This window comes from Oryza sativa, chromosome 2 (genome assembly GCF_034140825.1).
Source record: "Oryza sativa Japonica Group chromosome 2, ASM3414082v1".
Lineage (NCBI taxonomy): Eukaryota > Viridiplantae > Streptophyta > Magnoliopsida > Poales > Poaceae > Oryza > Oryza sativa.
In genome coordinates this window covers 6,807,415-6,821,757 of record NC_089036.1, presented here as the reverse complement: position 1 = coordinate 6,821,757, position 14,343 = coordinate 6,807,415, and the positions used below count along the sequence as shown (strand labels likewise).

The 14,343-nt window shown below is 43.2% G+C and overlaps 2 protein-coding genes and 1 long non-coding RNA gene across 5 annotated transcripts; 1 reads left to right on the top strand and 2 right to left on the bottom strand.

Moving 5' to 3' along the window:
* Positions 1–251: 251 nt before the first annotated feature.
* LOC136355117 (uncharacterized) lies at positions 252–1,582 on the bottom strand. The gene is made up of 2 exons (XR_010739199.1): positions 1,311–1,582; positions 252–645 (listed from the first exon to the last, which is right to left on the bottom strand). It is a non-coding gene; the product is annotated as an uncharacterized lncRNA (long non-coding RNA).
* Positions 1,583–2,957: 1,375 nt separating this feature from the next.
* Positions 2,958–6,976, bottom strand: LOC4328759 (uncharacterized). 3 transcript variants are annotated; one of them, XM_066307837.1, is made up of 10 exons: positions 6,743–6,976; positions 6,517–6,616; positions 5,231–5,315; positions 4,725–4,846; positions 4,594–4,618; positions 4,436–4,519; positions 4,285–4,314; positions 4,086–4,191; positions 3,922–3,986; positions 2,958–3,293 (listed from the first exon to the last, which is right to left on the bottom strand). In XM_066307837.1, exons 3-9 carry the CDS (start codon positions 5,304–5,306, stop codon positions 3,923–3,925), a joined length of 507 nt encoding a protein of 168 aa, XP_066163934.1. In that variant the 5' UTR covers positions 5,307–5,315; positions 6,517–6,616; positions 6,743–6,976; the 3' UTR covers positions 2,958–3,293; position 3,922. The 3 variants fall into 3 exon arrangements, with proteins under 3 accessions (XP_066163934.1, XP_015622972.1, XP_015622971.1); XM_015767486.3 differs by having other exon boundaries at positions 6,521–6,616; XM_015767485.3 differs by having other exon boundaries at positions 6,521–6,976.
* A 2,700-nt stretch (positions 6,977–9,676) lies between these two features.
* LOC4328758 (uncharacterized) lies at positions 9,677–13,711 on the top strand. The gene is made up of 7 exons (XM_015771092.2): positions 9,677–9,833; positions 9,921–10,176; positions 10,288–10,328; positions 11,655–11,818; positions 11,945–12,047; positions 12,125–12,294; positions 12,770–13,711. Exons 2-7 carry the CDS (start codon positions 9,980–9,982, stop codon positions 13,286–13,288), a joined length of 1,194 nt encoding a protein of 397 aa, XP_015626578.1. The 5' UTR covers positions 9,677–9,833; positions 9,921–9,979; the 3' UTR covers positions 13,289–13,711.
* The last annotated feature ends 632 nt before the right edge of the window (positions 13,712–14,343 follow it).

Genomic DNA, 14,343 nt, shown 5'->3' with positions numbered 1-14,343 from the left:
CTATACTACAACTACGAATGTGGACGTATGGAATGGGTCTAATCCTATCATAGGTTGTAACATATCAGGACGGATGGAGTAATTTATCTATCCGTGCTAACGATAGTAGTCAGTAATGCAAATCAAATAATCAAGAGAGTCTATATGTCTTGGCAATCAAGAAAAAATAAGATATGTTTAATATTGAAAAGATAATAATTGAGTGAGTTATAATACTTTTAATTATATAACTTACGTGAGTCTTTCTGAACTATACAACTCCACATGTATCACAAATCAGAAAGTAGACAAAATCCAAACCATACATCGCCATCACCATCTAATGTTTGACCTATATCTCGTTTACAGTAGAACTCAATATCTGTAGAACTTTACCATTTTCTCTTACAAACCATAAAAAAGTAGCTATTCCTATACACCAGCCATCAAACATAATTTTCCTTCAAATTTATCCCATTCACATGACCCGATAACTGTTGGGAGTAGCAACACTATTATTTGTTTCGCAAATTGGCAAATAAATATATTCCTCCCCCTATGAAGACATCCGACAGCTTCCACAATCAACCAACCGCTTGTGTTGGCTCCCCTTCCATCGGTCCCAACACGGCAACACCTTAGGCTCCCATCAGATGGCCCAATAAGCTAAAGAATAAGCCAAATTTTGAATTTTCAAACTTAATTTTGAGATTAATTTTGATATATTTTCAACGTATTTTTTTCAGCATTGGCTTTTAAGTTAAAACACACACACACATATATATATGTATATATATGTATGTATGTATATATATATATATATGTATGTATGTATATATATATATATATGTATGTATGTATATATATATATATGTATGTATGTATATATATATATATATGTATGTATGTATATATATATATATGTATGTATGTATATATATATATATGTATGTATGTATATATATATATATATATATATATATATATATATATATATAAGTTTTACCTATAATTTTTTTTATTCCCTGATAAACCGTTTTGCCTTATTAGAAAAAAAAAGCCAACCGATGGGGGCCTTAGTCCCCCTAGCTTTTGTAAAAAAAACAATCATGAAGCGATCTTCTTTATTTATTACTAAAACTTTCTTTCGAGCAATTTAAGTTTCTTATGAACAAGCATTTGCTGAAAAATTGACTTTCTTGAATATGATTTTCTACGAGTAATACCCTCGTCCCCTAGGCAAACAAAAATATATAATTATGATGACCTCAAAAACAAATTGCCAGATCAAACAGGAAATCGATAGAAGAACACATTCAAGATCGCCTCACCGCCGCCAGGGTCCGAGTCGTAGTGAAGTGGAGGGCAACTGAGCAAAGATCCAGGCAGCAGGAACAACAACGGTGGGTGATCCACACCAAAAACAACCTGAGGAAGGTGCGACGGTGACCTGGCAGCGGAGGATCAGTGGCTCGCGAAGGCGATCACGACAGCGACCTAGCATCGGGGGCGTCATATCAGAGGGAAGAGTGCCCAAGAGGGGATTAGGCCTATGGCATGTGCAAGAGGGGAATGAACGTGGGGATGAGGGGAGGGGGAAGGGGGTGGAGTGATCTGTACACGGAGTGGAGGAGATATGGGTCATTCGATTCAATGCAGATGAATATATATAGTTGGATTTGATAAATGAGTATTATAGGTGCAAGACCGTTGGTAACATACGCATCAGCACATGCCTTGATCAGCTACCCCCGGGAGTAGTGGACGTCTGGACTACAGCCATAGCCAGCCAGACTACCTGGTACTCCTTCCGTCCCATAATATAGCAACCTAGTATCGGATTGGACATTTCATAGTACACCGGTACTAGGTTGCTATATTATGGGACGCATGTCCAGATTCGGTGTACTATGAAATGTCAAATCCGGTACTAGGTTGCTATATTATGGGACGGAGGGAGTAACAAGTACCATTTATTAAGGCATGTTTGAGGAGCTTAAGATTATGAAAAACAGCTGGTTGGTAGCCAGCTTCTGAGAATATAGAAAAGTTGGGTTTCCTAGTTTCTGGCTTCTAGTTTATTTTTTGCATTCTACAGCTGCAGCTTCTCAGAATCTGGACCAAAAGCTGGACTGTTTGAGGAAGCTTCTAATTCTGATAGAAGCTACAGTAGCTAAAAGCTCCCCAAACAGGAGTAACATCCATTTCACTCAGCTTCACCAGTGGGATTGCAACAATCGGATCGCTGGATTTGCTCTTAGGCTGTGTTTAGATCCAGGGGTGTAAAGTTTTGGCGTGTCACATCGGATATACGGATACACATTTGAAGTATTAAACGTAGTCTAATAAAAAAACAAATTACAGAATCCGCCTGTAAACCGCGAGACGAATATATTAAGCCTAATTAATCCATCATTAGTAAATATTTACTGTAGCACCACATCATCAAAACATGGTGTAATTGGGCTTAAAAGATTCGTCTCGCAATTTACACGCAATCTATTTAATTAGTTGTTTTTTATCTATATTTAATACTTTATTCATGTGTCCAAACATTCAATGTGACGTACCTTAATCATAGCAACAGAAGGAAATCGGTGATTAGCCAACTTCTAGGACAGCAACACTGCCGGCAAAAATGGTGTCCAGCAGGTGCTGCAAATTCTGCTTTTACCATATGCACTGACACTAGTTCAGCCTGGGACCCTGGGCTAGTGGACCCCGACAGGTGAACACTTCACAAATCATAACTGCATACTGTAGTATCATCCATCGAAGCTAGACTGGGGGCCTCGAGGGCGCACAAGTGGGGGCAGACACCATTCCCTCGAGGCAATGCAACTATGCAAGCCACTTGCTTCACTGTGCAACGAGACATTTTAGCATTTTCTGCAACAGTGAGCAAACTCCAAATAGCAAAGCAGGCCACCTGGAGCTTAGATCCGACAAGATAAAAAGTTACTACAATTGGTCCAAACTCAAAAGGAATTGTACTGTCGAGTAAATTTCTATATGTTGATGAATAGTAACAATTCAAGAGATGAGATAGTACTAAAATGACAGCTAATCAGCTATGAAGATGAACTATAAGCAGAATGCTATCTACAGAAGCACTAAATGGAAGAATCGAATGACTAATCCCTATCCCATCAACTCCAATTGGCATAAATCGATTGCCGTTTGTATGAACTTTCTACAACTCATGACACATGAGATCAATACAAGCTGGAGCCAACATCCAGAGCAATGCAAATACAGGAGAGCACAGCTTGACTTGGTTCTCATATCAAAATGGTATATGGAAGATTGGAATCCTGAACAAAAAAAAGTACACCAAGTTAGCACATGGCAAAGAAGACTAAAGAGCAGTACCTGAGACATATTATATTTATATAAAAAGCTGGGCAGTACTGCCTTTCTCTAAAAAAAAAAAAGAAGGCTAAAGAGTTAAACTACCAACATATTGTTTCAAAACATACAAGGCTGAAACGTCAGCCTTCATATTGAAGCCTTGAAGGCCAAAGAGAAAAACAGGGATTATCCTTCAAGAGTCAAGGCTGAGCTATATATTACAGTTCTCAACAGCTTAAATTCTTTGATGAATTGGAAGGCATATGAACAAGGAAATTCAATTTATCTAGCTAGTGCCTGAAAGGGAATGGAACTCATTGCCAATTTTAGCTATCAATACAATCTTCTTTTACCAAAACATTTTCTTTAAATTGTCAGGTGAAGGTAATTTCATGTTATGTCATGATTCACACAGCAGACCGCATGCCTATTTTGTTATAAAAATATTGTAACACCGCATATTGTAATAGTTTAATCCTACGATAAAGCTAAGCCTCCTGTAATTGGGTGCCACACTGCTTTTGCTCTGACAACAAGCATGTTAATACAACAATAGCATAGCAGATTGTAATAATATAATGACATAATTACCTCAAGACAATATAACCAGTCCAAGGTATATTGATGCGCAAAGAAAGATAAACGAGATGAAGCCCCTGAAACAGAGAATAGCAATTCCAATTAAGTTTTTAGTGCCAGGATAATCATCATACAATATCACGAAATACAAGGACATGACTGAATAAAGAGCACACCATATGACACCCCATGCACAACCATTGCAAGGACATGGGCAGATTTCAGCAAATTTCTCAGCATCACTTGAATGAACTCTTCGTGATATCAAGTCATCATAGATATCTAGATAAACACAACAAGATTACTAACAAGTGCAGTTGTTAATCCATTACTTATTCTATCATCAAATAACATCAGTATGATTTTTGTTCTTACCGTAGACTGAAAACAAGCTATTCATCACACCTGTAAGATGAAAACAAACATAAGAACTACTTTCTAACATACAATTAGTGTTTGCAATGATAACCGAACCCCCAAAAAGATATTGGCCTATGGGGGGAGGGGGGGGCGTCTTCAGTCTCACCTATGAATAAAATTACATACTTGAGACTATGGAATTTTGTGAATTCTTGAATGACCCAAACAACAGCAAGGAATACGATGAAACCTGAAAAGTTTCAATGTAAATAGTATGTGTCGTAGCAAACTTCTAAACGAAGATGAGGTCATCTTTGTACGTACCAATGCAGAGCCAGCGAAGAAACCACTGCATGATCCGAGCAAGAGATAACAACACATGATTATTGTGTGAAAACAAGCAGCAAAAGACACTTAAAGAAATCAAAGTTGAAACAACAAAGTAGTGGACATACATTTTTAGCAACAAAAAGAACAACGATTAATGCAAGAATGAAGCAACCCGCTGCAATTCTAGTAGTGAGGAGATTTGTGGAAGCCAGTATGAAGACCATTCCCCAAAATGATGAACCCAGATCTGCACATGGAACAAAACAATGACTTCACAACAATGAAACACCAAAGAAGTATCACCTAAAGGAAACATGTACAGCATAAAATCAACAAGGGGGTAAACAGGATAATAGGATTGTGTATTTATATAAAAATTTCAAAGTAATAATTTCACTTTTTGGTTGAAAGGTATTAATAAAGTTATTGAGGTGTCCACAGGAACCTAGGACAGCCTAGACAATATAGTGAGAGATCGTTCAGACATTATCATCTTGATTGGTGTTTATCCAGAACCAATCTCTTAAATATTGTGTACTAATCAATTTGGAAAATAGCAAAACCTTTTTTTTTTACAAAAGATGAACACAACCAAATGAAGTACACTGAAAGGAATACATAAGTGATATACATCCAGCAGGCAAGATTATCCAATATATGCCGCCCCGAGTTTGAGTAACACCGCCCTCATTAGGATGGACCTGCATGCCCTCAACCTGAAAAAGGCAATCACATTTGAAGCAAATTTTATCAGGGACTGTCAAAGTCCAGATACAGTAAAACACATGAAGCTAGCAAATATTGTGGGTGACTAGTGAACAAAAAGACCTTTTCAAACCAGCAAAGCACTAGGAATTTCCATAAACGGGGACCTAAGTTTTGGAAAACAAATGGACAGCCCTAAACAAACAAAAGAAGATACTAAATGTCCGAAGTAATAATATCCTACTAGTTCAAGGAACTAAGTATTTATAACAGGGTTCACAGATAAAATTGGCGCTCTTCAACAATAAATTGCAATAAATCCAAGGAAGTTTACATGGAAAATAAGGGAGAAACAAAAGCAAAGCCTAGGTATGTGCTACAGTACACATAATAACCATATAAATTCTAAAACTCCAGTTCATTAACACAGTGACGATTGAACTAGAATGAGTGTTCATCATGATTGGCTATAACAGACATGTCCATAGCCTAATTTACACCTAATCTCCTGCAGTTATCTCCCTAGTTGCAAACCGAGGGATTGTGGATGCATGCATTGTTCACATCATGCAACAAACAATGTAAGGCAAGATTCAATTTGAAGTCACCTAGCGACAAACCTCTGGAGCATAGGAAAATTCCTAAGTGGCCAAACATGACTATGCTATAGAAAATTCACAATCTTTCAACAGAACTCCACAATTGAATGATGATGAAATGTGCAGTTGTGGCAAACGATAATTGTGGACAAAAGGAGGAGGGGGAAAAAAGGCTACTTCCTAATGTCCAGATTATAATTGAAATCCTTCTTTCTAGACGAATGCAAAGATGCATAGTATATACTCTAAACAAACATTCCCCATCTAAAAATAAATAAAAGTAAGAAGGCCCTCCACATTATGCGATATGGAATCAACCATCACTATACCTACTTTTGCTGAAAGGTACCTAATCACCTACCAAATACCAACACAAAATGATGGGCAAAACCCCCCTCGCTTCCCACCCTTACACGATCAAGTCCAATCAGACCTTGAATTACTACCATCAATTCGATGAATTGCAATGGCACGACAATATCACCATATCACAGCACAATCCGCACCATACCATCCCAAAACCCAAAAAAGAAAAAGAAAAACAGCACGATCCATCATCGGCCGCAATAAAAGCGCAGTAACAAGTAGTAAGTGGGGAAGGGCGTGTGCTTACTTACATCTCCGCAGGTGAGCTTGCAGGCGAGGGCGTGGCTGGTCTCGTGGAGGAAGACGGTGATGAGTTTGAAGGGCGTGAGCAGGAACGTCCTCCACAGCTGCAATCCAAAGGCAGAGCAAAAACCCAAACCCCCCACACACAACGAACCCGATTCAGAAGCAACACAACACAACCAAACCAAGCAAAGCAGGGAGAAGGACGGAGCTAGGGAGGGTGTGCTCACGAGGAGGATGACGACGGTGGAGACGCCGACGGCGGCTATGAAGATCTTCTGGTCGCGGTCGCAGCATCCCTGCAGCTCCCAGTTCACCTTCACCATCCTCGTCGTTCCTCGCCGCAGATCTGCTGCGCCCTCAAGGGAAATGGGGGGAGAAGAGGACGAGGAGGAGGAGGAGGAGGCAGGAAAACACGAGGAAATTGAAACCGTTCGAACTGGTTGTGAAAATTGGAGGAGGACGAAACGTGCGGGCACAGAAATCGAGCGCGTTTTATGGCCACGTCCATTAGTTGTGGGGGCCCACGCAATAATTCATCATCTATCCATTATAATCGCAGTAGATGGACAGTACTAACCAGTACTAGCAATAAACTACTCCAAACAACACGAGTAGTCGAGTTTGACTCGTTCGTTCTCAGAGTGGACTGCACAATGCAGGGAGAAGAATGGAAGCTGGCCTGGATGTGGATTTGGCGGCGGAGGGAGGTCGCCGGAGAGAGGCCGTCGTCCCCGCTCCCCTGTCGCTGAAGCCAGAGGAAACTGGAGCGAGTCGCCGGAGGGAGTCGTCGCTCGCGCACACGGTTGACGGATGGGTAGGTGGACAGAAACAGCGTGATAATCAGATTAGGTAGAGAGAGAGAAAGGTTGGATTAGGTGTGGAGAGGGGGATAACTGGGCCGCGGGCTGTCGCCCAGTAGGCCCACCCTCTCTCCTCCAATCGAGAGGCATGGTTAGCTGTGGAGGGAGGAAGAGGACTTTTTACCTTGGAATAAGTTCATTTGAGGTCCCTTTCCTTTGTAACGAGTTCGATTTTCGTCCCTGAACCTCGATACCATATACAACAAGTCCCTCCATTATTAAAATCGGTGCAGACGAGATCTCTCGGTGGTTTAGACAGTAGTTTTGGCTGACATGACGTCTACGTGGCTGGTTTGACTTAGTGCTCATCCTACGTGACAGTGATGTGGCACTGAAAGCAAAATATAAAAGTTAAATATTAAAACAAAATGTGGGGCCCACATACCAGTCAGACAAAAAACAATGGGACCCACATGTCATTGAGTCCCACACACTCTCTACCTACACGGCGAGCGCCTCCTCCTCTCTCCCTCCGGCCATCCTTGCTCCCTCCTCGACATTCCTTGTCAGCCGATAAGCGCACACAGAGAGGGAGAAGGGCGGCGACCAGCGGGGCGAAGGGCAGGGGGCGGCGGCCAGCCCTTCCCGACGTCGCTTGTGGCGGCCGTGACAAGACCTGCAAAGCACTGGGCGGGCCGCCTCGAGGAGATGTAGGAGTCGAGGTCGCCCTAGGTGAATGGGAGTGGGAAGGGTGAGTAGGGCGGCGGAGGACCTGTTCACCCACAAGCCCCCCCTCAAGTTCAACGGCTACTAGAGCTCAACTACAGCAATGAGTTATCCATCGGATCCGGCAATGACGGCCACACCAAGGTCGTGGACGTCACCACGCCAGGTGGCGGCACGCTCACCGGCAGATCACATCCCAGCGGCGGCGGGGACGGAGGTTACGGCGAGGGCGACCACGGCTATGGAGGCATCAGCAAGAACAATAGCGGAGGAAGCGGTTGTGCGTGCTCCAAGTGCGGTGAGAAGGGCCACATGGCCACGAACATCTCCCAGGGCGGCGGCACACAGGAGGAGTACAACGGGTGACGTCCTCATTCGGCACGGCCTCGATGGCAGCAACGGCGGTGGTGGGATCACCTTTCCACTATGTCTGGGTCAACGAACCCCAACTCGACATCGTCCATGGCGCTGGCGTTGTTGTCGTCGTCCTCCACCGCCTTGCCCCTCGCCTGTGCCGGCTTGCTCCGGCCACGCTGCTCTGCTTAGCTGACCTGCTCCGGCCACCACCCACCTTGCTCCACCCAGGCGAGAGAGAGGATAGAGAGAATAGGGATGACATGTGGAGCCAAATGGGCCCCACCAATTTTTATTATTGTGTCTTCTATGATCAATAGGAGGAGATAATTGATCATATCCTCATTGCGTGCTCAGAATCCCTACAATTCTAGTGAAAGGTGCTTACTACCATTGGCCCGCCCGAACTGCTTCCCCGTGGCGCATACCTCATTCATGAGCTGGAGGGATGAGAGTCGTCCGAAGATTGTAAACAACCTCAGGAGAGGGCATTTGGCAAAGTGGTCACTCTTGCAACCTAGTCAATGTGAAAGGAGCACAACAATAGAGTGCTTAATAGCGAAGCTCAGACCTAGAGCAAGGTGGCTGCAACCGCTACGGAAGAGGCAACCTTATAGCGAGTGACTGGGCTTCTGTCCTAGCTACCCCCTTCTGCCGGTCGTTCTTTTCTTTTAGTTACGAGCGATAACCATCTAGCACTCTTTCTTTCTTTCTTGCCGTTTTTCCTCTCTGCTTGTAACGCGTGATGTAAAATTTTCACAATCTTAATAAAAAATACGTCAGTCGTATAAAAAAAAGGCAAAGTATGCGTACATGTGTTCATAGATATGAATATATGCATATTACGAGTGTATACTACTTTGCTCAGCCAAAACAACTCCGGTTTGAATAGTCAAATGTGCCCAATAAAATCTGCCACGAGAAATTTTAATCACAATAGGTAGGCTGTGTTAAGTTCACAACAAAATTAAAAGTTTGGTTGAAATTGGAACGATATGACGGAAAAGTTAAAAGTTTATATGTGTAAAAAAGTTTTTATGTGATAAAAAAGTTAGAAGTTCGGAAAAAAACTTTAGAAGTTAATACGGCGAATGACTGTATCGGAAACAGATCCCCTCGCGTGGTGCAGTTTGCAGGGGATCCTCATTCGACTGTATCCTATCCTGTGCATTCGTGCCTCCTTCAGGCCTTGTTTTTCCACTTCGCTGGGCTTGGGCGGGCGAGGAGCCGAGGAGGCGTGCACGGCTGGCTTTATAAGCCCCGAACCCCGAGCCCTCGAGCGGTTTACGCGTTGGACTCCCCCCCTCTCACCTCGCCGCCGCCTCCTCCATCCATCCAATCTCCCACCCCCCTCTAAACCCGCACGCGAAGCCTAGGGTTTCCTCCACCTCCAAACCCCCCCACCACCCTCCCTTCCTCCGATCGATCCGCCTCCGAGGTAATCCGCCGCGCCCCTCTCCTCCTCCTCCTCCGCGAGCTAGGGTTTCGTCACTTTTGCTCAGATTTCTTCTGTGCCCGGTTGCAGGGGCATCGGCGTCGGCGGCGGCGGCGGCGGAGGCGAGCTTGCTGTTGTTGTTGTGTGGGATGGCGGGGTACCCGGAGGAGAACCAGCACGGGATGAACGGGTACGAGGAGGAGGAGGAGGTGGAGGAGGTGGAGGGGTTCGACGAGGAGGGTCGACCCGGTAGACGGGGCGGCGGCGGTCGGGATGGGGGCGATGGCGGCGCGTATGGCGACGCCAGCGGGGACGACGGGAGGGCGCCCGGCGGGGACTCGTCGGGGTGGGTGGCTTCGTGGCTTGGGCTAGGGATTTTGGGGGTTTGTTTCGGATTTTTCGGATTTGGGAGAGGGGGTTTGAGAGCTGATGTAACTGTTTTGTTCTTTTTTTGCAGGAAGATTTTCGTCGGAGGCGTTGCTTGGGAGACAACCGAAGGTGAACGGTCGATGGCTTTGCTTTATTATAATTTAGTACTCGTAGCGCACCATAGGATTAACTTTTTTTCTAGGACGCTGTTTACGTTAGTTCCAGCTTCAAGCTGTGGTGTGGAGGAAGTTCTACAGCATCTTTGTGGAAAATTGTGAAAGTAACATTGGTAGAAAAACACGCAGTAATAGTAGGCTCAAGATAAGGATGATATTATCTGGCATTCTTACTGAAATTTATCGTTCTTTGTTACTGTGCTGTTGTAAGATATGACTTGTGTTACTCTGCCCAAAATTGGATATAAATTTAGTGGATCCAAAACTGCCCTTTTATGTTGTGTTGTTTTGTGATTTGGGCTTAGGTTAATCAATTTGTTTTTATGGTTTCTTTGTGTTGGTGCTGTGATGTTTGTGAGCCTGTTAGGTTTCATACGTTTCTGCATTTTGTACGTTTTAGCAGGGACAGTATGATCTGTGTGACACAAGGGTCATACAAATTTGTGTGCACAATACGGTTGCTGTGTCTTCCAAATAACTTATGTGTTTATCGCTGCCAAAACCAGACTTCTCTTTGCATAACTCTTGAATGTAGTTTTTAATTTTTGATATTTAGTCAAAATACTATTAGACCCATACTGAACCACAAGAGTTTGGGCCTTGGGGACCATTATATGGATGTATATGCTTATCAGTTTACCTGTATAGCTGTGTTGTTCTGCATCCTGTGTTGATTTGTTTTCTGCATTCTATTGCACCATCTGTATTCTGTTCACTCACTTAAGTCCATATATTTGTATGAAAGGTATACTAACAAGAAGGAACTTGTTTAATCTCTCATGTCTTCTAGTTCTTGTGTATATGGATTTTTGTTGTTAAATTGTGCTGTGGGTTCTCAAATTGCACTCCTTTTTTTGTTGATCGATATGGGACTAATTGTACTATGAGATATTGTGCCAATATTCGCTTATTTATATCAAATTAACAAGGTAGAAAATGGTACTAATAACTAGCACATGATCATTTAATCCTGTGATTGCTAGCATATTTACACTGCATTTGCTTTCTGTGACCAGATTAAAATGATTTGTAACAAGTGATAGTGCGAGCTTTCGGGGCATGTAGACTTGCATTAGTGCATCTAATATTATCCATGATTTCTGAATGGAGATCTCTATGCTTTCTGCCCTTGTGATTTGCTTTTCTATCATGACCTAATCCCGACTCACCATGCTATTTCTTCAATACTCTGTTGTTTGCCTACCCAATTTTCTTTCTTTTGCTGATAATTCCTTTTTCCCATTTGACAAAGCTGTATGGTTTATTTGTTTGTATGTAGAATCATTCTCCAAGCATTTTGAGAAGTATGGGGCTATAACTGATTCTGTAATTATGAAGGACAAGCATACTAAGATGCCTCGTGGATTTGGATTTGTTACATTTTCCGATCCATCTGTTATAGACAAGGTTTTGGAGGATGAGCACGTTATAGATGGAAGAACGGTAGGACATCTTGATTTAGATCAGCCGTTACGTGGGACTTCAGTCTACAGTTGACACTCTTTTGCAAAGTCGCACTTTGGGTTTATCTTGGCTTCTCTTTATCTTGCTTAACTTTTATTTGTTCAGGTTGAAGTTAAAAGGACAGTCCCAAGGGAAGAAATGTCATCAAAAGATGGTCCAAAGACAAGGAAAATCTTTGTTGGTGGATTACCTTCATCACTAACTGAAGGTACTTATTAGACTTACAGATAAAAATCTTCAACGATTTGTAGTTACAATGAAAACTGACAAGATATTAAATTTTAGATGAGTTGAGGGAGCACTTCTCCCCATATGGTAAGATTGTTGAACATCAAATAATGCTTGATCATAGCACTGGGCGTTCTAGAGGATTTGGTTTTGTCACTTTTGAAAGTGAGGATTCTGTGGAAAGGGTTATATCAGAGGGAAGAATGCGTGACCTTGGTGGAAAGCAGGTTAGAAACTTCTTTAATTGTTTGCAGACTTTCTTGGGTAGTTACCAACTTGGCGACTTGTGTTAAACACGTTTACAATCATCATGTGCACGCCTTCTGGTTCTGTATGAACATTTAGTAGGAAACATGGAAACAAAGGGAAAATGGTAATAAACTTAGAGACGCTCATATGCTGAAAGAAATAGACAGGTCACATTGTAAATCTAAGTTGTCAAGGTTGCTTTCAATTATGAATGGAGTGCCTGAGCATCTAGCAGCAGTTGGTGTTTCTGTGGATTTCCTTTTCATCTTTTCTCGATACTAATCAATTTATGTTCCATTGTCTGTAACATGTGCTTTGCTACTCAATTGTTTGCTGGGTCAAATGATCTGGAAATTAATCTCATAAGTGGTAGCGTTGGTCAACATGACTTTTGTTGTACCCTTGAACGGTAGCTTGATAATCTTCTCTATTTTGTACTCTTCTAATTTTCAGGTTGAAATAAAGAAGGCTGAGCCAAAGAAACATGGTGGTGATCACAGTAGTAATGGGAGATCTAGTCATGGGAGCGGGGGTGGTTACCGCAGTTCATACCGTAGTGGTGGAGCTGCTGCTTCTGGTGGTGGAGGCGGAGGTGGTGGTGGCGGCAGTGGCAGCAGTGGTGGCTATGGGTATGGTGCTGGTTACCGATCAGCTGGAGGAGGTTATTATGATAGTACTGCATATGGTTATGGCAGAGGAGGGTATGGCTATGGAGGTAATGCTGGATTTGGATCAGGATATGGTGGTGGTTATGGTGGCTCCTTGTATGGAGGTGCCTATGGTGCTTATGGGGCATATGGTGGTGGTGCCTATGGAGGGGGTGCCTATGGCGGAGGTGCTTATGGTGGTGGTGCCTATGGTGGCGCTCCGGGTGCCTATGGTGGTGCTGGAGGATATGGCAGTTATGGTGGAGCTGGAGCAGGAGGTGCTGGTGGGCGGGGTTCCAGCAGGTACCATCCATATGGGAAATGAGTGAACTCATGAGAGTTTTTTCTAGGATACAATAAGTGCACCTCCTGGAAAATCAGCGTTTTATCTTGGGTTACTCAATCAGCGGCACCAGAACATTTATTTAGTTTCATCAAATTATCTCGTAACTGGACCAACTGTGTAATTTTAGTCGCTGAACCCATCCGTAGTCTGCTGTAGAAGCTACACATGAAAGCTATGTTGTATTCCGTTAGTTTTCATATGCTGAGAGAATTAGAACCCTCAAACAAAGCCTTTTGTGTTAGGAACAGTATTGGTATGATTGACCTATTATATTTTGTGCGGTAGTGACATTGCCTTCGCAAGCAGCTAACTGTTGCCATCTGCCCTTATATGTAAGGGAACCGTTAACGGATTTGCTTAAATCTTCTAATTTGACTGTTTTTATTGACCTTGCTGCTATAATCTCTGTATATCATTGTTCTGCGCTCTGTATTTCTTACGGCAGTGAAGAATGCATGGTCCACTGCAATACATATGTCCGTCTGATTATACTCAGTTGTCAGTAACCTGTGTACGAGGCTGATGTGAAAATGTGATGAGTTGATGGGATCATGGGAGAGTGTGATTGAGTGCTGATTGTTTGCCCTTGAGATAGACTGCCGGGATGGCTGGATGGCCGTTTCTTCCACCTCAATTGTGTCTAGATACGCTTAAGAGGCATCTTGAAAACGCTTAGGGACGGACGTCTTGATGACTCCAAAATATTGGATGTAATCGTCCTTCTCACTACCGCAACTACGTAATCCACCACACGTTTCCTTCATTTCTTATTTTCCTTAAAGACTAACACTGCAAAGCCATTGTCTCGGTGGCTATGGTGGTGAAGGACCTTGTCATTGCCGACGACAGACAGGATGATGTGACAATCAACCCCCCGCCCTCTCTCCGAAAGACTAACAATGCGAAGCCATTCTCTCAGTGGCTACGTGGTGTTGAAGGACCTCGTCATTGCCGACGATGGGGTAGGGTCTCGGTGGTTACATGGTGGTGAAGGACCTCGTCATTGCCGACGACGGGGTAGGGTGAGATAGGAC

Excerpts from the sequence above, each read along its gene's own strand:
- LOC4328759 (XM_015767485.3), bottom strand. The coding sequence starts at position 6,838 with ATGGTGAAGGTGAACTGGGAGCTGCAGGGATGCTGCGACCGCGACCAG. Across the intron at positions 4,315-4,435 it reads GTATGTAATTTTATTCATAG|GTGTGATGAATAGCTTGTTT; the intron begins GTGAGACTGAAG and ends TTCATCTTACAG. Across the intron at positions 4,192-4,284 it reads TAGCTTGTTTTCAGTCTACG|ATATCTATGATGACTTGATA; the intron begins GTAAGAACAAAA and ends GTGTTTATCTAG.
- LOC4328758 (XM_015771092.2), top strand. The coding sequence starts at position 9,980 with ATGGCGGGGTACCCGGAGGAGAACCAGCACGGGATGAACGGGTACGAG. Across the intron at positions 10,177-10,287 it reads CCCGGCGGGGACTCGTCGGG|GAAGATTTTCGTCGGAGGCG; the intron begins GTGGGTGGCTTC and ends CTTTTTTTGCAG. Across the intron at positions 12,295-12,769 it reads GTGACCTTGGTGGAAAGCAG|GTTGAAATAAAGAAGGCTGA; the intron begins GTTAGAAACTTC and ends TCTAATTTTCAG.